The 25293-nt window shown below is 42.7% G+C and overlaps 1 protein-coding gene across 13 annotated transcripts in view; it reads right to left on the bottom strand.

The window, feature by feature from the left end:
- The window catches only part of MICAL3 (microtubule associated monooxygenase, calponin and LIM domain containing 3), a 276533-nt gene that overhangs the window by 102891 nt on the left and 148349 nt on the right, over nt 1-25293 (bottom strand). For all 13 annotated transcript variants that reach the window (XM_034646041.1, XM_034646042.1, XM_034646043.1 and 10 more), the window contains 12 exons: nt 18317-18657; nt 16128-16335; nt 14094-14210; nt 13366-13467; nt 12616-12771; nt 11523-11623; nt 8059-8316; nt 7603-7718; nt 6476-6602; nt 5421-5517; nt 2840-2987; nt 451-647 (listed from right to left, as the gene is read on the bottom strand). In XM_034646041.1, coding sequence (XP_034501932.1) covers nt 451-647; nt 2840-2987; nt 5421-5517; nt 6476-6602; nt 7603-7718; nt 8059-8316; nt 11523-11623; nt 12616-12771; nt 13366-13467; nt 14094-14210; nt 16128-16335; nt 18317-18580 — 1891 coding nt within the window. In that variant the 5' untranslated portion in view covers nt 18581-18657. The remainder of the gene's footprint in view (nt 1-450; nt 648-2839; nt 2988-5420; nt 5518-6475; nt 6603-7602; nt 7719-8058; nt 8317-11522; nt 11624-12615; nt 12772-13365; nt 13468-14093; nt 14211-16127; nt 16336-18316; nt 18658-25293) is intronic.

Here is a 25293-nt window from a genome sequence, read left to right as displayed (position 1 = left end):
GGGGGAATGGGATAGACTGGTGATGGGTGGTAAGGAGGGCACATATTGCATGGTGCACTGGGTGTTATATGTAACTAATGAATCATCGAACTTTGCATCAGAAACCAGGGATGTACTGTATGGTGACTAACATAGTACAATTAAAAAACATTAAAGAGAGAGAGAGAGAGAGAGAGAGAGAGAGAGAGAGAGAGAGAGAGAAAGAAAGAAAGAAAGAAAGAAAGAAAGAAAGAAAGAAAGAAAGANAGAAAAGAAAGAAAGAAAGAAAGAAAGAAAGAAAGAAAGAAAGAAAGAAAGAAAGAAAGAAAAGAAAAAAAGAAAGAAAGAAAAGAAAAGAAAAGAAAAGAAAAGAAAAGAAAAGAAAAGAAAAGAAAAAAGCAAAGCAAAGCAAAGCCAGGCAACAACAGAGAAGAAATGGGGCCTTTCATACCAGTGCCCACCAGCCCTTACCACTGGAGGGGAGTGAGTCCTTGAACATCTCATAGAACTGAGTCAGGTACATCACCATAGAAAGCTTGTCAGGCTCTCCCACCGAGGCCATTTCTTTGCCTGTCATGATGGGAGAAATGCCCAGTTCCTTCTCGGCAATATCAAAGGCCAGCTGGTTATTCTTCTCCACATTTTGCTCATCCAAAGACTCAAAATCTCTAAGAAACAGAATGAGAAAAACATATCAGGAAGGGCTGCTTGTCCTCAGGCCAGAAAACACATAACCAGTGGAGTCATCATCATTTCTTAGTCTTTCAGGTAAAATCCAGGGTGTGGGGGGTCTCACCCCAATCTGAGAGCCAACCTGTTCATCTCACCTATTGGCTCATCCTCCCTTTCACTAAGAAAACGCAAATCATCCTCAAGGAGAAGAAATGATTAAAGACCTACCCAGAAAGGAAAAAAGTGGGGAAAAGTTGAAGAACTACTCTCATTTTCCCAACAACATAAATTTCTTACTAAAAGATAAGCTGAAGAACAGGAACTATCTTTAATACGTATTCTCTTGTACCTTGTTTGTGATCTGTACATATTAAACTAATGCTCAATAATGATAAATATTCTATTTGGATCAGACTGCTTCTAAAGGCGTAGGACTATCACTTGCTGTGTCATTTGGACCAGACAAACTGCTGATGCACTGAATCAGCTCTGGTAAATCTTATCCAGCCTTCCACTTGAAGGGAAATTCCAAAGCCTTCCTCAAAAGATTTTTCCACTGCTAAATTTCCTGAGTTTTCCCAAGTATTTAAATTAACAAACACTTCCTGCTGGGTTCCAAACTTCTTGCCATTCGATCAAGTGAAGACTGATAGCATTCTTCTTTAAGTGGTGATTTCAGATCAACTGGGCAGGCCTTATTTTGTGTTAACCTACTACTGACTCTAGGAAGGTTTTCATTTTCCTAAATGCCTTTTCCCTATAGATTAAGCCTATTAAACCATGGCAGCCTCATCCTGAATGAAGTCATTACAGTCTAAACAGTGCCAAATCACCTCCTCACTGCTTTGTTGTGTTACATGGAACCTCCCTAGACCTTCTGCAGGCAGCCTTAAGTCCATTCTAACAGGAGTGTGCCCCCTCCCTCTACCACCCCTCACCTCACCCACTAGGTTCCTTTCAGCTACTTTTGCCTTCCCTTTGGAAGAAAACGGATCCACCCTGTCTTCTTCTAAAGCATTCTGTGCCATTCATCACAATCCTTCTCAAACTACTCCTTCTTCTTCTGTCCTTTCTTGATTGGGGGCGGGGGTACTTTCACTTACCATTTACCAACGTCTGCATTAGCTAAGGGACAGGAGCACTGGAGGTCACTTATCTTTATCCAAACAAATCAGATATTCCCATTCCTAAATCATTCTGTATGTAAGGCTGTTTCCACTAGCTCTTGCCTCATTAATTTATAACCTAATATAAATAGGAACTATGTTTCTTACGTTTCCTTAAAGCAAACGCACAAATTTGGGCCCTAATGATAAAAGGACAGGCAGCCAAAATAATTCAACAGGCTTTTCTTCTGTTTCTGGATCTTCTTGTTTGGTTTCCATGGTAACAAATACCTATGAGGGAAACTGGGGTGCACTTAGTTGATTCTGCATTTAGGTGAGTAAAGAATGGCCAAAAGAGAAGGTGTCACTGATATAAGCGGGTAAGGCGGCCTCAATCTTGTGGGCCTGGGCTGAGTGTATCTGCAAAAGGTGCAATTTTTTTTAAAGATTTTATTTATTTATTAGAGAGAGAGAGCACAGAAGGAAAGGGAGAAGCAGACTCCTTGCTGATAGGGAGCCCAATGCGGGGCTCAATCCTAGGACCCCAGGATCATGATCTGAGCTGGAGGCAGACACTTAACCAACTGAGCCACCCAGGTGCCCCACAAAAGGCATCATTCTTAACTGAGATAATACCAATGAACCATGATAAATCGGGTAAGTATTCACTGTTTTCTGTTTTGTTGGTAGTGACCTATTTGCCTTTAGCCAGCCAAATGATCTAGTGAGGTTTTCCTATGACCAACAGCATTTGAGAGATAGCTGGCCAAAATAAAGAGTTTAACCTGGGGCCAATAAACAGAGTTTTCCTTTGTGTGATGTTAATAGGCCATGTGGGTGTTAAAACCAGTTTTTGACCTTCTGAGTGCTGTGATTTTTAAAACCTCAGCTGGATTCAGCTACAGGATGCTTGACACAGTTTTAAATATAACTAAATTGAAATTAATCACTGCCTTCTAGAAAAAAGTATCTTGCTATGTATCTCATTCTAGGAAAAAGTGCAAAATTTGGTTATCTGAGAGCAAAATACTCTGAGGTCCTGAGGGAATACAAAATGAAACACAAAGTTTGTCACAACTTACATCAGATCAGGGCGGTATCTATGGATGATCGCACATAAGGCCAGTCCACTTTTCCAAGACATGGTGAGATCTGTCACATGTACCCCTGCATAGCCATCTGTCTGCCTTTGGCACCAACCCAGCAGTTTGCTTGAACGAGCTACAGACTCTAAAACAACAGAAAAATGATCAGAAGTGTGGTCACCCGGTAGCACTGATGCAGGGTCCTCTTTGTAGTGCGCATATCCAGTCTGAAAAATTATGAAAGGTAGGAACAAAATAGTTGTCACCGTTTTTCAAAAGTAAAAAGCTATGTAACTGGTAGTTACATGACAGTGAAATTTTAGGTGGATGAGAAACTACCAATTTACCCAGATCTGATGTCAACTCCAGTCCCTCTAAAAGTCACAGGAGGGGATGATCTGGAACTGCTCGTGCTAAAGCCCAGGGTCCCTGCACCACTCCTGGATACTGACTTAGATGGAAGAGCGCCATCTACTGAGCTGTCCCCCTCACTTGCAGAAGGTCTAAGAGCGTCACCTGGCAGCTGAGGAAGCTTCTTCCCTTCAAAGTAATATTGGGAGGAGTAGAGCAGGAAAGAGTCCATTCTCTCCAGCAACACATTAAACCAATAGCAAGCAAAGCCCACTCTTACACGTTCCAGGGTGTAGAGCAATTTGCCATGAAGAAACTCTGTAGGATTACCCTGGCAAGGCCAAGGACCCCAGACCGGAACAATCCCCCAGGCCAGGATTGGCACTCTGTATTATAAATGATCACATCGTGAAAAAGTGAACGCATATACTTGGATGTTTTCCAGCTTACTGCTGTGTCTTCTTAAACACAAAGGGCCTTTCTATAAGTCTGCTTTTCTTAACTGCATCAAAGGAGCTCTGATATGCATCATTTAGAAGAATCTGTGAACTCCTATTTGTGTCCAAGAACGTCTGTTCTCTTACATTTGGCAGCTGGAAATATCTAACCTTGTATGAAGTCATTTAGTGATTTCGGAACATAACAAGATAAAAACTGCCTATCATAAAAATCCTGTTCCATTTAAGTCTTTCGGTGAAAATGTATTGTAAAACTATACAAAGAAACACTCCTGCTGTTATCATCATAAATCAGAAATTTACTTCAGAAATTAACTTCATTCAGCTGTCTCCCAAGTCTGTATATCCATCAATCCAATATGTACTGGGCAACTTCAATATTCCAGGCTCTAAAATGATAGTGACAAAGGTATATTGTCTGCTTTCAAGTAGATGACCCCCGAGGGGAGAAAGATGAAAATGTTTCCGCCTGCCTGTTGTGAAATCCACCTTGATACTCCAATAAAATGTCAAACTCAAAACAGACTCAAACCTTCTCATCCTCCCATTTTCTTGTCCATACGGATGGAAGCACCATCTGCAAACATCTCTGACCCATGCAAAGAAACTGCTAATGCCTATTGATTCTGGCTCTTTAATATACTCTCACTCACATAATTAATAATGACAATGACAAAATGGCTGCCATTTGTGACCACAGTGTGAAGTAGCTATTTCTTACACCCATTTTAGACAAAGAAACCAAAGTTCACAGACACAAAATAACCCGTTCTAGCCCACACACTTCACAAATGACAAAGCTTGGACTGGGACCCAGTTGCACCTGGCTCCGAAGTCAGAGTTCTTCTAACGGTGCTCCACACCCTTGTCCATCCTTGACCACAGCATCAGATTCAGGCCTTCACCACCGTTAGCTTAACTGCTACAGTGTATTTCTTTTTTTTTTTTTAAAGATTCTTTTTTTTTTAAATTTATGCGACAGGGATAGAGACAGCCAGCGAGAGAGGGAACACAAGCAGGGGAAGTGGGAGAGGAAGAAGCAGGCTCATCGCGGAGGAGCCTGATACGGTGCTCGATTCAATAACGCCGGGATCACGCCCTGAGCTGAAGGCAGACGCTTAACCGCTGTGCCACCCAGGCGCCCCTACAGTGTATTTCTAACCACTGGCCCTGCCTCTGGCATTTCCCTGCTCCATTCCATCTTACATATCGCTGACCAGGTATATTCATGTTGCTCTCCTTTTAAAAAAATCTACAGGGGCCCTTCAGTGAACACAAACTACGGAATGGCTTTTTATCTCTATAACTGTATCCCGGCAATGTCGTAGTACTCAGCTAAAATGTCACTGCTTTTTCCTAAAGCCTCCCCCAGAAACCTTTGTTGGTGTGTGTGTGCACTCACTTCCTCTAGCTCTCTTTCTCTCTCAACAGCATTTGTACCTGATTTCTCTTTATACCCTCCTAAAATCTCAGACTGAGGGTTCTGCCCTGACATTCCTGACATTTTTGGCTGGGCAATTCTTTGTTGTGGGGAGCTGACCTTGTGCACTGTATGACGTTTAGCAGCATCTCCGGATGCCAACAGCACCCTCCCCTAGTCATGACAATCAAAAATGTCTGCAAGTGCTACCAAATGTCTCCTGGGGGTCTTTACCTCTGGTTGAGAACCACTGCCTTATACAGTACTGTGTGCACTAACAGCTCAATGAGTAAGTATGAACTTCTCTGAATAGGTTACTTGCATTTAAAAGGTCATTACCAGAACTCACCATTGCGAGTCAACTTTGGGGTAGTTCGGGAATTCACCAGGTTCTCCATTTCCAGATGAATATCTTTTGTCTCCCCGGTATCGTATAAATGGCGCACCTGGCAGAAAGTTAAGAAGGAAAAATCAAATACCATGTAACAATTCCCACTTGAGAGCAAAATCAAAGCCTAAGAGAGCAGGCTGGGCAAAGTTCAAATAAAAGTTATGACGATGACCTTTAAAACCTTTCTGGAATGTGGTGGGGTTACATATAAACAAATACATATCAGTGTAAAAAAGTTGTGCTAAAAATTAGCTACTCAGCCAAGGAGGGCCCTCTGATAGTCACTATTGGACCATTAATACTGCCCATTGACAGCAGGTCTCATGGGCACTTATATAGAGGCTTAAAGCCATAAACTTCAGATAGAAAGTGAATAAAAAATTATACATCGGCAAATATGTTGAATGGGCTGCTTTCTAAAAATTGCTGGGCTGTTTGGGATTATTGTGCTTTGTCAAATGTCATTCTTACTGCAATTGTAAGGCTTCAGATGTTGTGAGAAATAACTCAGCAGCGCAACAAAACTGACCAATGGTATCTTTAACTTGCAGAGAGCGTCCTAACTTCCAAAGTTCCTTCAAGTGAACAGTCTCATTTGCCCTCACAATGGTCCTGTGAATAGCAGGACTATTACCTCCACTTTATTGATGAAGAAACTGAGGTTCAGAGAAGACGGGATGACACATCCACGTCAAAGTGACTGGTGGCAATAATGCAAGAAGTCCCGTTTCCTAAGTAGTGAACAAGTGCGCTCTCCCCTACAACATGCAGCTTGAATGAGGAAGCCCTGGACAAAGTCCTGGATCCACCACTTTGGTCAAATGGGATCTTCTGGCAAGTCATTCTACAACTTCCTCCCTTAGCTGCTCAATCTTTTGATGGAAAGTGGTACCATTCCAGGGAGACATCTACTTGGATTATGAAAGAACTGTGTGTATATGGTATTAATAGACAAATTTCAGTGTTTCCTGAAAATGGGCCCAGATGTAGATAACTGACTAGAAGGCTCTTACCTGGCTTGGGCGGAGGAAGTTGACGTTAATATTGGGGTATCTGGTGACAGGGTCGATGCTGTATTGGCTGAAGTTTTTACTCACATTCTCAGGGGTGGTCTGAGGCAGCAACCTATAAATGCTTTCCCTGTAAGAACATACAACAATTTACTCAGAGCAGTGACAAGCACCATACACATCTCCCTCTCCTTTGATAACATTCCTATTTTTTGACAGTGTCCCGAATAATCTGAAGGATGTGACAAATCCTCATCCTTGACCATTTTTCTCCAAACCTACATCAGCCCTTGCTCCCATTCCCACCATGCCAGTGATTCCACAGGCACTGGACTGGTTAAGGACCAGCAGCAAGAGCAAGTACACTGTGGTGGGCTGGGAAAAAATCGCTGATTCTAATTTAAAAGGCAACTAATTTACTGTTTTGTTTTTTTCATGTAGGCCAATATTTAATTTTTAAGAAAATCACAGATGAAAAAAGAACTTGCCACCAAACTTGCCCAGAGTACCTTAGGTAACAGACTTAAAATGCTATCAACCGCCAATTACGCCCAGGAAATCCTGTATTTCTCTAGTTTTTCTGGTCAAGGCATTTGTTCTTTATTAGCAAACAAATCCTAGGATTCTTACCTCGTTTGCAATGATCTGCTTCAACATATCTGACATTTGAAAGTTTGAGAAATGTTTACAAGCAGTTTGGGGTTTTTTTTTTTTAATTCAAAGTCAATTCTTATTTCTTATGTTAGTATCCCCCCTGCAACCACACTGATTTCATTAGTGTAAGTCTTTCTACTTTAAAGTCAGAAAGATTTAATGTACTATGTTTATATATTTGTTCATGTGACTGTCATGAAAGGAATCAGATACTGTTCTTTAATGGAATACAAAGATTCAGATACCATTTGTAACAAATTTAATTTGGAAAGAAATAAAAGAAGAGCACTTGAATTAGATAGTCTTTACGTATCTATGATTTTATTAATCAATATCTTGCTTCTCTTAAATATGGAAACATCTTTAATTAAGAAAGGAAGAGAGAGAAGGAAGAAAACGTGTACTCTGCCTGAGGAGTAAACCACTCATCACCCCCAGTTCTCTCGTGGAAGGGACCCCTGGCTGCTTCCAATTACCTCTCAGCCAGGACCTCCAAGGGGCTTGTTCCTAGAGACCAACTTCGTACCATCCAGGCTGAGTCCATAGCAGCTAGAAATCCTCGGGCTATTCCTGTTCCCATTGGCCAAAAAGGCTATGAAGGAGACAGAAAACAAAGATTTAAAATAAATTACCTTTCAGTAGAGGGAGACTAAGAAAGAAAGTTTGCTATTGACTGTACTTTTTGGCAACTGTTCAGATACTGGGCTTTCCCACTTCGTAAAGACAGAGGAGCAAATCACAAGAGTTGCAGAGCTTCCGTCCATACTTAGCAACTTCCCTACTTCCTGGTGTATCTTCTAAGGGAGTCTACCTCTGCTGCACACCGTGGTAGACACTCGCTCTACAACCTGGGGTACTCACCTTTGTTCCAAATTCTTACTGCTTCCTTACTATTGCCTCTACTATAAAGCACTGCCATCCTTACTGCTCACCTCCAGGAGGCTGTCCCCAACCAGGGCCACTAATAACTGGTGTCCATTCTGCTCCCGCACCAAGGCAGCATTCTCGGAGGCGTACATACAAGTGAAGTCAAACATGGCCACATCAGGCTGTCCATAGTGATTGATGGCAAAATCCAGAGACGGCAGCTGCTGCTGAGTGGAGAAGTCTGCCGCCTCCCTGGCATAGCTCAGCAGAGCCTCTTGGTCCACATTCTCCCGGGAAAGCAAGAGCTCTGTGTCAGCATAGTCCTGTCTCCAGAGCGAGAAGAGGGTCGAAGGAAAAACCCTGTTAGAGCCACACTATGCATGTCAGATGTAAGCTAGTTTCACAGCCTTTCCCTTCTTCCTAAAGTGATTCCATATTCCAAAATAAGTCTACACAAATTAAAGAAAAAAGGGGGAGGTGATTTCTTTTTAAAATTTATTTATTTATTTTTTAAAAGATTATTTATTTATTTGAGAGAGAGAGAGCACATGAAGGTAGGCTGGTGCCGAGGAAGGAGAAGCAGGCTCTCCGCTGAGCAGGGAGCACAACGTGGGGCTCAATCCCAGGACCCTGAGACCATGACCTGAGCCGAAGCCAGATGCTTAATCGACTGAGCCACCCAGGCACCCCTTCTTTAAATAATTTTTTAAAATTAATTAATTAATTAATTAATTTACTTGGAAGAGAAAGAGACAGCACGGGGTGGGGGACACGGACAGAGAGAATCCCAAGCAGACTCCCTGCTGAACAGGAGCCCAATGACCCCATGACCCTGAGATCATGACCTGAGCCAGAATCAAGAGTCGGATGCTCAAATGACTGAGCCACCCAGGAGCCCTACAGGGGAGGATGTTTGTAAAAGAGCACAGGCTTTGCCGCCTGGTATTTCCATTTACTTAGAGCATGTCATACTTCTTTAATCTTGCCTAATCCAGGTCATGAAGTTGTTTTGAATACCAAATAAAATAATTTATGTGATGGTACTTTCTAAACTGAAAATGTATTTTATAATTTATGTTATATTGGTCATCATTATCTTCTGGGTAGCAAATAGCTTCTGGCAAATGGGACCACATAAAATGCTCAGCATTGTGTAATTCATCAAACCCAAAGGAAGCACCCAAAAGCTTCAGTGCCAAAAAGATGTGAGGTGGGAGCAATGGGAGTCCCGGGGGTTGGGGAGAAATATGTTGAAAATGGAACAGAGGTTTTCAAAATAATACACAAGATTCTGAAAGGCTCCACAGAAACCCATCAACTAAGAAAAACAGTGATGAGAGGAAAAAGGGCTTTCTACATAAAGGACTGAAAAACTCCTTTTCTGTTTTGGAGATTCCTGGCTAACTAAGCCAAATCTTTATTCTCCTAAAGTGGGGCCTAAAGTTTGTTTCCAAGTGTCCCTGATGGTACTTTCAGCTACCACTACAAGATGTTAATAGTCAAAGCACAGGGGCGCCTGGGTGGCACAGCGGTTAAGCGTCTGCCTTCGGCTCAGGGTGTGATCCCGGCGTTATGGGATCGAGCCCCACATCAGGCTCCTCCGCTATGAGCCTGCTTCTTCCTCTCCCACTCCCCCTGCTTGTGTTCCCTCTCTCGCTGGCTGTCTCTATCTCTGTCGAATAAATAAATAAAATCTTTAAAAAAAAATAGTCAAAGCACAAATACTTAAGTTGGTCCTCAAAACTATGTTTGTTCAACATTGAGTAAGTGACCACAACCAGTTTAGTATTTCACAGCACACAGAGAAACATGGCCCCTGCCCTCTAATAAAATAAATAAAAAGCAAAAGTAAATCAGGTCTTGGCATTCTAGATTGTTCCTACATTTGCCATGCCTTGGAGATATCGCAGGTTCAGTTCCAGACCACCACAATAAAGTGAATGCTGCAATACAGCCAGTCAAATGAATTATTTTGATTTCTCAGTACATATAAGTTATGTTTACACTGTGCCGTAGTCTATTTAACGTGCAATAGCATGTCTTAAAAAAACAATGAACCTACCTTATCTAAAAAATACTTTATTGCTAAAAAATACTAACCATTATTGGAGTTTTCAGCGAATTATAATCACTGATCACAGATCACCATAACAAATATAATAATGAAAATGTTTGAAATATTGCCAAGGATTATCAAAATATGACACAGAAACATGAAATGAGCAAACGCTGTTGGAAAAATGGCACCGATAGACTTCTTCAGCGCAGGGTTGCCACAAACCCTCAATTTTGTTAAATAAATAAATAAATAAATAAATAAATAAATAAATAAATGCGGTAGCTGTAAAGCACAATAAAACAATAATTTCAACTGATAACCACCGCTCTGCCTAAGATGGCAGATTTGTCTTAACTTAGTCCCAAAGCCTACCACCGGGCTCACTGGCTATTTCTTATTGATAAAGCATCCAACCAAGTACGTCTTGTTTATGCTTTTGGCAGAATGGGCTGTACGAACTGCTCTGTCCTGTTTCTCTTATGTACATAAAGGAGTGCAAGGCTGAGAAACACATACGAGGTCCATGACTGGGAAGAGGCTGTGCTGCAGGCACTTGCTCACTGGCTTGCCCCCAACACTGCTCTCAGATATGGCAACAGTATAACTCAGTCCTGCAGAGACAAAGGCACCCTGGAACTCTGCCACGAGTCTGCTAAGAACTGTACAGGCCTGAGTCAGCACATCTAGAGCCTCTTCTCTCCGGCTCATCACACGGGGACAGTAATTCTGACTCAGACTGAAGACCAAACAAGACTTAAGAGACTCTCCTTAAAAAACCACCTATCCTGTGGTTCTCTGATTTCATATTCTGTTCATCATCTCAGGGAATGTCCTACAATTATCCACCTGGAAAAAAGGCTGAGCCAGACCTCTCATCATTGTTAGGTCATGAAGAGGTCTAAATATACCCTGATCCAGCCAGTGTTCCCTAGACTTCTGATAGACATATCTGCAGTAAAACTAGAACCATTCTCAAGCTTCCGGGTCCAACTCCCTTCCCCCTACCACCCTCTCCCCAAAGACGACCTATTAACCAACTACTAAGCAGTCATATGTGGAATTAGCTATAACGACAAACCAAATCACCTAAAATTAAACCGAGTATCCGAGATAACTGATATCTGAGATTTGCTTTAGAACAATCCAATGGCAGGAGTGGGGACTGGGATGAGGTGCTACTGAAATGATATTGGCCATGTGTTGGTAATTGTTAAGATGAAATGACGGGCACATGCGGGTTCACTGTATGCTTCTCTCTACTTTTGTTTACATCTGAAATTGTCCGTAACAAAAGATTTTTTAGAAGTTAAACTCAGAACATTAGAGGAGTACATGTTTCCAGGAGATGAGTTGGGTGCTCATTTTCATTCCCTTGCAGGAAAAACTCATCAGACAATAAAAGTCTTTCTTTTAGTGGTCACATTAACTAGTACAACATAAAAAGAGGTTTGAAAGAAATCCATTACTCACACGCAGTATCACCCCTTTGTCTAGCAAACTCTGCTTTTTGGCTGTCATAACAAAATAGTGTGTGTCATCTTTGTAGTATACAATATTCTCCAAGTCAATGCCTGCAACCAGAAAACAAATCTGTCACATGTGGGCTTGCTGAAATGAAGGTACATTAGGGCAGCCAGAAAGTTTGCATGGGTCCACAGAGACCAGGGCTGTAACATTCCAAGCAGAGAAAGTGAAAATGAAGAGATGTCTGAGCCCAGATTCTTGCTTCCTGCATATTCAGTTCATTAGAAGAGGGCGAGCTATGTTTATACCTGCACTGCTCTATAATTCACTTGATACAGTAAGTTATCCTAAAAACCATCATCAATAGTAAGCAGAAATAGAAGGATTGGAAGAAAAAGAAAGGTTAACTTCTAGTAAGAGGTCAGGGTTAGTTCTCAAATTAAGCCTCTTTGATAGTCATCAAGGCAACTGGGAGAATCATCTCTACTCTTAACAGGACAGATAAGTAGATGCCTGGAAGCAGAGTGTGAACTACTGACTTTTTAATTCAATAATCTAAAAAACAGATGTAATGGAAAGCAATCATGTTCTAGAAAACAGAGAATTGAAATCTGATGCACATTTTTATGGCAACAAAATAATGTATTCAAAAGCTATCATACAACAATCTCATTCCTATCTAGCACATGGTTTACTTCACTGGTAAAGTGAAGTATACAGAAGACTGTATACTCGGTATCTAAAGTCAGGTTCTAGAGAACCAGAGACCTACCCATCGGTAGCTTACTGCATTGAGCGCCATCACTCAGAGCCACAGCATAGGGGGAAGGGCTGGAGTAGAGTTGGTAAAAGGCAGAATGAGCCCTTAAAAACAAACAAATAAATAAAAACTAAGCCCAGGGCAGCCCTGTCACTGTAAAGAGGATAAAGAATGCTAGAGGAGGAGACAGTGATAAGGAAAGCAGTATCGAAAGAAAGAGAGGGGCAAACAACAGTAATAATGCCAATGACCACCCACTCTACCAAACCCTCTGGGAGAAAAATCACAAGTAGTTATTTAAATTTCTATCCTTATTGCTCTGGAGGCATCTACACCAACCTGTGGCTTCCCTTAGTTCCTGGAAAAATTTTTGGTTGAATATAAAAGCCACACCACTGATCTCTTCTACTTTGGCTTCTGCTGTTGTATTTCGGTTAATAAAATTTGCTGTAATGGCAATGGCCAGCTTGCCACGAAATTCTTTTCGGCGAAATCCTGGAAGGAAAGAAATTTTCAGAGGTGCCACAACTCATTAGAGAAGAAGGAAAATCACTTCAAACAGGAAAGGGGTGTTGATGATGACATTAGGGAACATGTGGGATGGGAATCAACAGGAAAATTTTAGGGCAATTCTTCTCTATCTGAAAATTAGGTGTTTACCTACCAAAAAATATATGAATTCAGGAAAGAAGTCAAAGTCTCCCCCACACTAACAATTTGAAATCTAACTGACCAAAATACTACTCAGTGCAAGGGATTCCATTAAAAGAGAAAGAAGAAAGGGAGGGAGGGAGGGAGGGAGGGAGGGAGAAAGGAAAGGAAGCCACCACCTTACTAAACTTAGATATAATCCTGCAGTGTCAACCAATTACTTACCTCCTAGGGCCTTAACAAGAGTGCCCTGTAAGAAGCAACCCAAGTATCGGTTGGCTAGAGGAAAGCTGGGCCTGTCATTCAGTTAGAATAGATAGCACACATATGCAGATTCTTAGGAATGTGGATTCTGATGATACAAACTCTCACCCCAGGGTTGGGGGAGGGTCACCCTTCACTCTGCTATGAACCAGGCAAAGCAGCATTGACCAATACCTTCCAAGGTGTTCCTTCGGCCATCCCCTCCGATGATCACTTCAAATTCATATTCTGACACAGGATGGGTTTTGGGGTGAACCAGTGCCCGCCAACCTATCCCTGTGGACCAAAGTCAAAATGAAGGTCATTACCCAGACCATATTCATACACCTAAGAGAACTCTAGATACAAACTGCACAAAACCCCAAACTGAAAACACTAGGAGTAAAAGCATGGGGTACAAAACACAGGAAAAAAAGAAGCCTTGGAGAAGGCTCACAAAAGAATGTTCCCCGCGACGTGATTTGCTATAATGAACACAAATGCTTGCAACATCTAATACTATGTCAAAAGCCTCCTCACGAAGTCAAAAGTTCCTTGAAAGATACAGGCTGTACAACTGAAGAAACCGTTTTTTTTTTTTTTTAAGATTTTATTTATTTACTTGACACAGAGAGAGAGACAGCCAGGGAGAGAGGGAACACAAGCAGGGAGAGTGGGAGAGGAAGAAGCAGTCTCCCAGCAGAGCAGGGAGTCCAATGCGGGGCTCGATCACAGGACTCTGGGATCACACCCTGAGCCGAAGGCAGACGCTTAACGACTGAGCCACCCAGGCACCTCCTGAAGAAACCTCTTTAACTAGTTCTGAAAACAACCCACAGATTCTTGTAGTTTTCTCCCTTGATCTCATTTTTTCTCAAATCCAGGCCCTTTCATCCCCCCTTCATTTGTCCAATCCAACTCACGTTCATTTTCTTGGTCCTCAGGAGGCTGCACAAGACCTTGGAATTCCACATTGACATGGATCTCAATGCCTAGGATCAGGGCTACTTTCAAAAGTATTAACTGAAGCTGACGGATACCTGGGGGAACAAAAAGATGATACTAGTGAGGGCACACTGAAGAGAGAGTACTAGTTAGCGTTTTATGTTCAGGTTCTTGCCTGTCCACCTACACAGTTTATCCAGGCTCTTAAAGCCTCCTGTAGTTGGAGACATTTTCCAAGCCATGCTCTATAGCTTCTTTCTTTCTTTTTTAAGGGCAAATACAATTCGGTGCAAGAGATGTTCTAGAAAGACATGCAAGACCACTCCTACCTCCTGGGTTCAATGCTCAAAACAACCAAAAGCTCTGAGACAACACAGATTGTGGCCAACAGGAGACTCTCTTTTCCATCTTCCCAATCAGTCAGAGCCACAGTCATCTAGCAGAATCCACAATCCTGACAGGACATGGTACTTACCACAGAAGGCAAAAGGTGTGCACCCTCCGGTGGGTTTTCCAGTTTGATACAAAGGGGCTGGACTACTTCCTAAGATCCCCATAGCATCTCCCTTTCATCCTATTATCTCCTTGACCTTCACACACTCTTATAAAGTAAGAAGGGGAATCCTTAATCCAACCTTAGTCTCTTACCATTCCCCCTCCCACCACTGGTCTACAGGTGTAGAAACTGAGGCTCAAAATGAGTGAAAGTCTTGCTCATTATCACAGCGAGATCTATTTATTTATTCTATGTCCAATGAGTGACCACTAAGTGTCACACATGGTAGCAGCCCCAGGCCTACTGAGATAAAAATCTAGTCCCTAATGTAGGACCCTCTCAGCTCCAAGACAAATCCCACATAAGGCACACAAATCCAGACAAATCGGATGACCCTTGGTCCTCTCTCAAGACCAATTTCACCTGCAGCCTCTGACTAACCTAGTGCACACAAATCCTCATCTGAGTCATCTTGGTTCTGTTTCCCAGCTTATCACAACCATCACCCTTCTGAGTCGCGCGCCTACAGGCTCATTAAATCCCATTCTCGTACACATTTAATACTTGCAGACAACTGGATTCCAAGATGCTTTATATATTATAGTCCAACAGATGGGCAGAGTGCTTCCTCTGCCAATGGAATGTGGCAGCTGTTGGCCAATGTTTGATAAATTGGCACAACCACTTCAAACAGCAAACAGTTCAGCAGTCTGATATATTTGCAGGACACATCTGCAGGAGCTCAGAACAAAAGTTCCTTGATAACAACTTTCCTGGAATCATTAATGATGATCAATAAACAAGACTCGAACTTCATAATGTAGACATCGTCTGTTCTGAATCACTTTTCAGATAGGCCACTTAACAGTCATGGAAAGAAAATCCCTGTCTGCACTGACTTGTATTTACTCTACGGGATCTCAGAAAAGCACAGGCCCAAGCTGAGCTTGGAGATGACAAAAATATAGGAAGAGTTACCCATGCTGTAGACCTCATGAGAATCACCTAACCAAATGAATCTCATTACTGACTTGCCACTGGTGACCAAACTAGGAGGCTGCTTCTAAAACTGTGGTTTCCCCAGTACTGTCCCCATTGCATTTTGTTCTCACATTAGTAGAGTTTCTATCATACCACATTAGAGAGAGCCTCATGCTTTCTGCTTCTTCCACTAGACTAAGAACCACCAGAGGGTCAAGGCTCAAATTGGTAGTGTTTCCTAGCCTGGCCCCAGTGCCCATCCCACCCACTGCAAGTGCTCTGGAAGAGTTCAAGACCTAACTTCAGAAATCCTTAAGTTAAACTCATGTCAATAGGAGAGATCACTTGCACTTAAGAGTCCTAGGTTATAGACCACCATATCACAGGTATTTTGACTCCAAGCACACTAGACATTACTGATATCAGAACAAAATGGGCTGTTGAGTATGAATTCCTCAAATAATCTGCCTCTTTCTACTGAATAAGTGGGTAGGGGGCAGGGGTGGAATCCTGCAGGAGGACTGGTTTTACTTACTGATATGGTCAATAGCTCCAGCACAGAACTTGCCATAGAACTTCTTGGCACCCAGACCTCGCAGATCATGTATGGTGAATGGCCAGAGATGCAAGACGTTGTTGCGGGAGAAGGCATCTCGTTTCTCAATAACAACCACCTTAGCTCCCAATAAGGATAAGTCAATGGCTGTACGGAGACCACAGGGGCCAGCTCCAATGATGAGACACTGAAAAACACAGCTGCTTTCAGGGCAAAGGCAGCACATCTTAGGAAAGCTCACATTTCTATAACAGTTTCATGATCTCATAACCATCATTCCCTAAAGCCCCCCAAGTAGGACTATTCTCCTAAGAAATCTTCAGACCCATCTGGGTCACGGGAGAGCATCTGCAATGGCTTGAGAGAAAAGCTGGTGATTGTTATGGATAGAGGAGACTCTTTTAACTGTTAGTGCTGCACGTAAACCCAGCACATGTTCACCTTGTAGACCTGCAATGTATTGAAGTGGTCATCATTTCAACAAACGATTTGAAAATCACATCATCTTTTATTAACAGGAGAGGACTTTTTGAAAGGTTTCTAAGTCAAGCAGATTTCTGTCCAAGGAGACACAGATTATTAAATACATAGTTCAGACAATATTAAGAGTTCTGAAATGAATCTACCACTCTAGGATTCCAAGAAGGCAACTTTCAAGAGCCCAAGTTTTATGTGCTGAAAAGAGTTCTAAAATCACCATCTTTTACTGAAAGTCCAGGGAAATGATCTTAAAGACCCGTATTCTAGAGAAGTACATAAGGTGAGACAGGACACTTAATTAATTTGTATTATTCTTAATAAAACACCACAACTCACTCATAAAAGTCATGCCTCTGAATTTCTTGAATTTTGCTGATATGTATCTACTCAGAGGCAAATCCACTGGGGGAGGGTCTTTAGGTCTCCACATAGAGCAAATTAAAGCTCATGAAAGGACATTAATAATCTAGTCATGAAGTCATTTGCAACTTTATTTCCCTGCTAGCTTTTTCCAAACTTCTCAGGTGTTTTTACATAAGGAGGAAAGCAGGAAACATATTGTTCCTTCTCCACTTCCCTGTACCTACTCCTGCACAGGTGACTGAATATCTCACCTGTTTCATGTAAACTCTATTTTCCTAGATTGTGAAGAAAGCAAAGAAATATTTTGGCTCACAAGGCCCTTGCTTATCAAAACAAACCTTCGGAATATGGATGAAGAGAGGTCTGAAGCTTGTGGCAGATCCCCAAGTTAGCAAATACTATTTATTTTTTTTTATTATAACAATATTTTTTAATTATATTATGTTAATCACCATACAGTACATCCCTGGTTTTTGATGTGAAGTTCGATGATTCATTAGTTGCGTATAACACCCAGTGCACCATGCAATACATGCCCTCCTTACTACCCATCACCAGCCTATCCCATTCCCCCATCCGCCTCCCCTCTGAAGCCCTCACTTTGTTTCTCAGAGTCCACAGTCTCTCATGCTTCCTTCCCCCTTCTGATTACCACCCCCCTTTTTTTATCCCTTTCTTCTCCTACCGATCTTCCTAGTTCTTATGTTCCATAGATGAGAGAAACCATATGATAATTGTCTTTCTCTGCTTGACTTATTTCACTCAGCATTATCTCCTCCAGTGCCATCCATGTTGCAGCAAATGTTGAGAAATCATTCTTTTTGATAGCTGAGTAATATTCCATTGTATATATGGACCTTATTAGTCATTAAGTTTGGAATGACGACTTTATAAAGATGACATGCCAGGCATCATGAAGCCATGTTCAGACAGGATGCTAACAGGGCATGGCTTCTTCTTTGCTAAGCGACCTGCATCCTCCTAACTGTGAGATTCAAAACAGAGCCCTCAAGGGGGAATAAAAAGTTCCTCTATGACTTCAGGGTTGTACTTAAATAGCTGAAACCCTGTTCAAAATGTGAATACATGAAATAAGAACAGGGTCTGGGACATGGAACAGTCAACTGAACACAGGTAATGGACCCACAGAGTTTGACTTTCTGTACTAAGTCTCTGCTAGACTCTGCCTAGTTCTCACCTCTACTCACCAGTCTACCTCTACTCAATCCCTTTCTTTGGTTTACCTCTCCTCACAATCTTTTTTTTTTTTGTGGTTAAATCCTTAGGTCAGTGACCCCAAGGCCTGGGAGAAGACAAACACTTACCTTGGTGTTAGTGCACGCTTTTCCCTTTTTGTAGTCTTTGTGGCTACCCCGCTTGTCCAACTTTGCCCACAGTGCTTTGGCTTTCCAGTAGTTAAGCTTGGACTTGAGCTTGTGATAAAAGGAGCGGTAGTCCTTCGGCTTCAGTTCTAGGTGGTCACAGAGCTCTTGGAAGGCCTTGAGGGTGCCCTTGCAGGTGGTGGCCTGCACAAACCGGTCAAAGAGGACATGAGCGCGATTCATTGTCTCGTTCTTACTGTCCTCCATGCTTCCCCACTCTCAGCACCCCCCAACAAAGGGGGCAGTGGGATGGCTGTTGATCCACCTGATTCTGTCACATTAATCTAACAAAAATAAAGAAAGAAAAAGGAATGGTTAGCAAATCCAACTTTCTACCTACAAACATTTTCTAGGAGACACAACTCCTTTTCAAATGGAGTTCTGAATGTCATTCAAAAAACGTATATCCTATACGTCCTGTACTCCAGGCACTATCTGTGACACTGGGGATGGAAAGATGAGTAAGACAGTGTTTGCTTTCAAGGATCTTGCAGTTTACTGCGTGAGACAGACTCATAAACAGAATGTTTTAGACTAATGCTAAGTGTCAATACAGAGAGAGAAGCATAAGGGATTTGGGAATGTAAACGGTAAGTACCTAATCATAGTGGGTCCTCGTTGAAGATGAACCTCTGAAAGGTGACAGCTGAGTCTTTCAGGATAAGTCAGTGTTAGGGAAGGAATGCAGGGAAGAAGTGTAGAAGGTAGGAAAAGAAATAAAATACGAAGGCTTGTGAGTGAGTGACTTTTACAGATGAAAGACTCAAGAATGATTCCCAGTTTTCCCGCCTAGGCCACTGAGTAAATAATGATACAGGCCAATGAATTAAAAATAGAGGAACTCATTCATGAGGGGAGAATAGTGAGTTCCCTTCTGGCTTGTTACATCTGAGCTGCTTTGACAGAGGTGCTCATAGGAAGTCAGGGGAGTAGCCGGGGACCCAGGCCCAGATTTGGGAGTCATTAGCATACAGGTGGTATTGGAACCTTCAAAAGTGGTACAATCACACAAGGAGAGCCCATGGGAAGACAGAGTCATGGGCCCTGGATGAGATCCACGACTCATCAACTTGTAAGGAATTGGCCGAGAAAGATGAACTCTCTAAAAAGATTGTGAGGCACAGTAGAGAGAGGTCTGAAGAGAACCAAAGGGCAGTGTCACAGCAGTCTAAGAAGCACAAAGTTCAGAAGTGGCAAAGTCAGTAGTGTTTTAAAGGACTGAAAAAATCCTGCCCCTGCATGTGGTACATGGCAGGGTGGGAAGATTTTTTAGCCATTTCATTTTGCCCACAAACATAATTGACAGTAATGATAATACCTACACCTTCCACTTATCAAAAACATCTACACATCCACCACTCTATGTTTGCTGGATAGAAGCTTTAAGATGGGAGAAGGCACCTTACATGCTCCTTTAATGCACTCTCTCCTTTGGGTCTGTTTCATCATTTTTGTATCATCACTACTTAGAACTATTAGCGGAAGGTAGGAGGCAAAGGGCCAAGAGTGAAAACTAAGGCCTAGTAAGAACAAGGAGATGAGCACTAACAGGGCTCTGAGCCCCATACCAGACACTGGTTGCGTGACCCTGGACAAGTCGCTCTGCCTCACCAGGTCTTGATTTTCCCCTTGTGTAAGACGAGGAGGTTATACCAGATGGTCTCTAAACTCCTCTTCCAATTCTGAAGTTCTCCGAGTTTAGTCCTGAGAAAACCCTCATGGTCACAGCGCTCACTCCTGGTTTTCTAGTCAGAATGCTCTATCACGGGCTTATCACCAATTCGCTACTAGTGTGACAAACAGGACACACTGAAACTTTGCTTTACAAAGGACTTACTTTTGGAGATGGGGGGAGTCTGAGGAAGGCGGGTGTTGATCCACTGTGGTCAGGAGGGGTAAAGAAGAAAGAAGTGATTCACTGTTTAGTGGAGCAACCCAAGAGTACTGGGAGCCACCAAACTGTATGTGCTGATGAAAACAACTGTCAGAAGAAGGCACCACGCTCTGGGCATGGAAGAGACCATGTTCTGTCCTGAAGCTCTTGTACCGGCTAAGTGTATGTGCAACAGAATCCCCATTTGTGAAGCAGAAGTAACATCCTGCGTGTCTCTACACCTCACCACGATACCGTAAGGCTAAACCAAATGAACAGGAGATTTGTCTGAAGCTTCACGGGAGAAAGTAATAGCTATACGTGAAGAGCTGACACTTTCCCTTTATGTCAGCAGACCCGGCACTCTTCCTGTGCCGTAGAGGCCGGGTCAAAGATGGTACCTCTTCACCCGGGACACACTGACTCGGCTTCTCAGCTCAGATACATACTTACTCAACAACCTTTCCTGGCTCTGGAGGCCACTGCTAAAAAACACAGCTTGTCTCAACAGCCATGTGGCCAAGAGTCCATCAAGAAACAGAAATAATTGGAACTAACTTCCAGTTCCCCCTAAATAGAAGTTTATTCTAGGAAACAGTACGCAGCAAGAGAAATATTTTAAAGTTCCTAAAAGGAGCCCACTCTTTTTCTTATACACCAAGGCTTATCTTAGAAATGGTACGTAGTGAAAAGATATCTTACAGGGGCAGAAAAAACAGATGTGTTTATCCAAAGGCAGAATGGTGACAGGTGACAACCAATGACTAGAAACAAAGGTCCCAGAGTGACTGTCTCTTGCCTTCCTTGTGTAGATTTCTGTGGCTTTATTTGCTTTTTTGACAAACAGACAGCATTTTGCAATGCTGACCCTGCATGCCCGACCTGTGTTCATAGTCGACATTGACTCCGCCAGAGTCATAATGTTTGAAAAGCTCTGAATACACCTGGTCTGAGCTCTCTGCCTCTTATTAAAGGAGAAAATGATTTCTTTTTGTTCGTAAATAGCAGTCACCTTCCACCCCTTCCCAGGATTTGGAGCACTCAGTACCAGGATGTTCTTGCTGAAACCAACACAGTAAAAATCCTGCAACTCTGGGGCAGCTGGGTAGCTCAGTTGGTTGAGTGTCTGACTCTAGGTTTCTGCTTGGGTCGTGATCCCAGGGTCGTGAGATCAAGCCCCAAGTTGGGCTCCGTGCCAAGTGTGGAGTCTGCTTGAGATTCTCTCCCTCTCCCACTGCCCCTCCCCCTGCTTGCATGCATGCATGCATGCGCTCTCTCTCTCACTCGAATAAATAAAATCTTAAAAAAAATATCCTGCAACATTATTTCTAAAAGCCTTTCCCCTGTCATAATGCTTATCTTATGCTTACACCTCCCTGAAGTGTCTTGGGCATTTATTTTCAAAGAAAAACTGCTTTGGACACTAACATCCCCTTGGTTGGCTGTAGCCCACTCTGTTTGAAATATTCACTTCCACAGAGCCACTAACCATCACAGCAATTTTCCAAATCAACCCCCACCACAGATGAACACTTTCATTAATAACTGGCCCCCAATCCTTCTGCTGACTTTCAGGTTTCAGCCACAGCTCCCACACCTGCAGAGTCTGCTTCCAAGCAGTAGTCAAGTATTAAATGCCCAGTCTAAGGGATTTTGACCTGCAGGTCACTAATGACAACAGATAATAGAGGTAAGTTGCTTCCTGGAACAATGCGACAAGCACCCAAGGTAAGAGCACACAAGATTAATTCCCCTGGGTTGCCTCACTTTTCCTACTTTGCAAGCCAAATGACCACAGCAGGAAGACACTCTCAAGCGCTACAGCATTACTCTGTAACTCTGCTGGACGGGGACTGTGTCATTTACCAAGGGGAATGTGGCATTCTGATTCATTCTGCGAGCAGCTGGGGAGAGCTGCAGAAGGGCCATTCCTGTTTACCCTAATTTCTCTCATTCCTGAAGGTCAACTCAGATCCTGCTCCTCTTGGCCTCTCCTGGACCATTCCTGTGTGCCAAACATCCTAGTATCCTGGGAAATTTTCGTATTCATAATTACAGGAACCTAGAGACCAGGAAACCTGGCCAGAAGGTGCCAGAAATCCTGGGGACTGAAAAGCCAAGGTGTGGAAGGAAGGGAAAAGGGAAGTGAGGAGCCCAAGAAAGGAAGAGGAAGAAGAGATGATGCCAGGTTTCCAGGGCACTGGTGCAATTTCTGCCAGTGGACAATATCTTGCATGTTTTGTCCCGTGGCAGCTGACTGCTGACTCAGAAGCCTTGCACATTCCTTGGCTATGGAGGAAAATGCTGGAGAGGCAGCCCATGAAATACATGCAGGAACAGACTTTATGTTTCTATTTACAACACGAGTAAAAGGCTGTCACAGACTCATGGCTGGTTATGAGAACACTCAATCTCTACCTCTTAGAATAGGTGGATGATTATTTGTAGGAGGGGAGAACTATCCTTAAAAATAGAAAAGGGAGGAGCACCCTGGGTGGCTCAGTTGGTTAAGTGTCTGCCTTCAGCTCAGGTCATGATCCCAAGGTCGTGGGATCAAGTCCCACTTCGACTCCATGCTCAGTGGGGAGTCTGCTTCTCCCTCTCCTTCTGCGCTCCCCCCATTCTCTCTCTCAAATAAATAAATAAAATCTTTAAAAAAAATAGAAAAGGGAAAGAGAAACAAAACAAGAAACTAGGAATTATAGTTCAAGAGTATGAAACTAGGGGCACCTAGTAGCTCAGTTGGTTAAGTGTCCAACTCCTGGTTTCGGCTCAGGTCATGATCTCAGGATCGTGAGACCTGAAGCCCACGTCAGGCTCCATGCCCAGTGTGGAGACTGCTTAACATTCTCCCTCTCCCTCTCTAAAAAAAAAATAATTAGGAGTATAAAACCAGAGTTAAGTTTAGTTAATTTTCTCCCTAGCTACTGCACCATCAATATACCAGATGTGTAAATCTCTGAATCTTATTAAGGAATCTATGAAATGCTTCTTTCCCTAGCCCATTCAGTCAGAGGTGTGACTTGTCTAAATGATCTTAGGAATAAGTAGATCTATTGGAAGGCAGGTTTTGGAATGTGATTAGGTGGAAACTTAGATGAAAACTGCACTTCAGATTATAGAGATTCCTTTGTGTTTTGTCTCAGAAACAAAGACCAAAGTTGCCAAATGCCTTGAGTTCTTCATCAGTCTTCCCGCAACAAAGGCCACTCAGGCTACTATCATCTGTGGATGGGAACACTGAGACCTACGCCTCAGCAGGCAATGAGCTGACTGAACCAGACAGTCTGGGAATGAGACTCCTTGTTGCCTCCTACTGCTTCCCATCTCTGGCACCAACGGCTTATCTCTCACAGCCTTATCTAAGGTTCTATGGGTACCTAGGAACCAAGCCCAAAATACAATAAGGAAAGCAATCTTTCTCCGGTATTCTGATTTCTGCACTATTCCATCCTCAGCTTGCTTCTGACTTCCCATCCTATTTAGCATCAAACTGAGCAAGATGCTGAGGGCACAGGAAACCAGCCCCCACCCCACGTCCGTGCCCCTCCTCAAACCCTAGATCTGCTCTTTAGTCATACTGCATTACTCATCTGCAACTGTCAGTTCACAAAGCCATTATTTAAATGGCTCTCTCCTACACTAAGAGCTTCCTGGCAGGGACCAGGTCTTTGTAGCTATAGCCTGATCTGTAGGGAAACACCATGTTTCTTTGGAGCTGAGGAGAGGAACAGAATCTCCTCAAGGGATTCTGTATGGGATCCCAGAAACTCCACACTGGAAGGGCCAGTCCTGGGGAAAAGCACTGGCCTTGGCCTGCGTGGCTGGGAGGTGGAGGAGAACTGGACACATGCAACAGAGATTTCTACTGTGCTACCAAAAAGTTGTATCTAAAAATGCAAAGGTAAGCCTGGACAGGGAGTGATGTCCTAAGAAGAGCAACCAGCAAGAAGCAACAAGTGCTTTTCAAGATATGGAAGCACCCCAAGTATCCATCCATAGATGACTGGATCAAGAAGATGTGGGGTATATATACAAAGAAGTATTACTCAGACGTAAAAAAGAATGAAATCATGGGGCGCCTGGGTGGCGCAGTCGTTAAGCGTCTGCCTTCGGCCCAGGGTGTGATCCCAGTGTTCCGGGATCGAGTCCCACATCGGGCTCCTCCGCTGGGAGCCTGCTTCTTCCTCTCCCACTCCCCCCTGCTGTGTTCCCTCTCTCGCTGGCTGTCTCTCTGTCACATAAATAAATAAAATCTTAAAAAAAAAAAGAATGAAATCTTGCCATTTGCAACAACACGGATGGTTCCAGAGGGTATAATGCTAAGTAAAATAAGTCAGAAAAAGACAAATACCGTACGATTTCACTCATATGTGGAATTTAAGAAAGAAAACAGATGAACAAACAAAAAAAAAGACAAAAAAATAGATTCAAATACAGAGAACAAACTAGTGGCTGCTAAAGGGGAGGTGGATGGGGATGGATGAAACAGATAAAGGAAATTAAGAGGACATTTTTTTGATGAGCACTGAGAGATATATAGAATTGCTAAATCATATCCTACACCTGAAACTAATGTAACAATGTATGTTAATTATACTTGAATTAAAAAAATGTTTTCCGGGGCGCCTGGGTGGCGCAGTCGTTAAGCGTCTGCCTTTGGCTCAGGGTGTGATCCCGGCCTTATGGGATTGAGGCCCACATCAGGCTCCTCTGCTATGAGCCTGCTTCTTCCTCTCCCACTCCCCCTGCTTGTGTTCCCTCTCTCGCTGGCTGTCTCTATCTCTGTCAAATAAATAAATAAAATCTTTTTAAAAAAATGTTTTCCTCTTGTTCAATATACTGCATTCTAGATAATCCCTTAATGTTTAGATTTACTCAGCTGTTCAGTTTTTAATTTCAACATTTTTAGATCTCATTTCTGAAAGTTCTTTCTCCTACTTTCCTGCCCATTTTTTTATAGTCTCTTGCTCTAAAAACCAATATTTACTCAGTTTTTTGCTTATAAAATGTATTATACTAAGTTATACTATATTATAATGCCTGG

The sequence above is a fragment of the Ailuropoda melanoleuca genome, chromosome 16 (genome assembly GCF_002007445.2).
Source record: "Ailuropoda melanoleuca isolate Jingjing chromosome 16, ASM200744v2, whole genome shotgun sequence".
In the NCBI taxonomy this organism is placed as follows: domain Eukaryota; kingdom Metazoa; phylum Chordata; class Mammalia; order Carnivora; family Ursidae; genus Ailuropoda; species Ailuropoda melanoleuca.
Note: the sequence above shows the minus strand (reverse complement) of the source record. Positions and strands in the feature narration are given on the sequence as shown.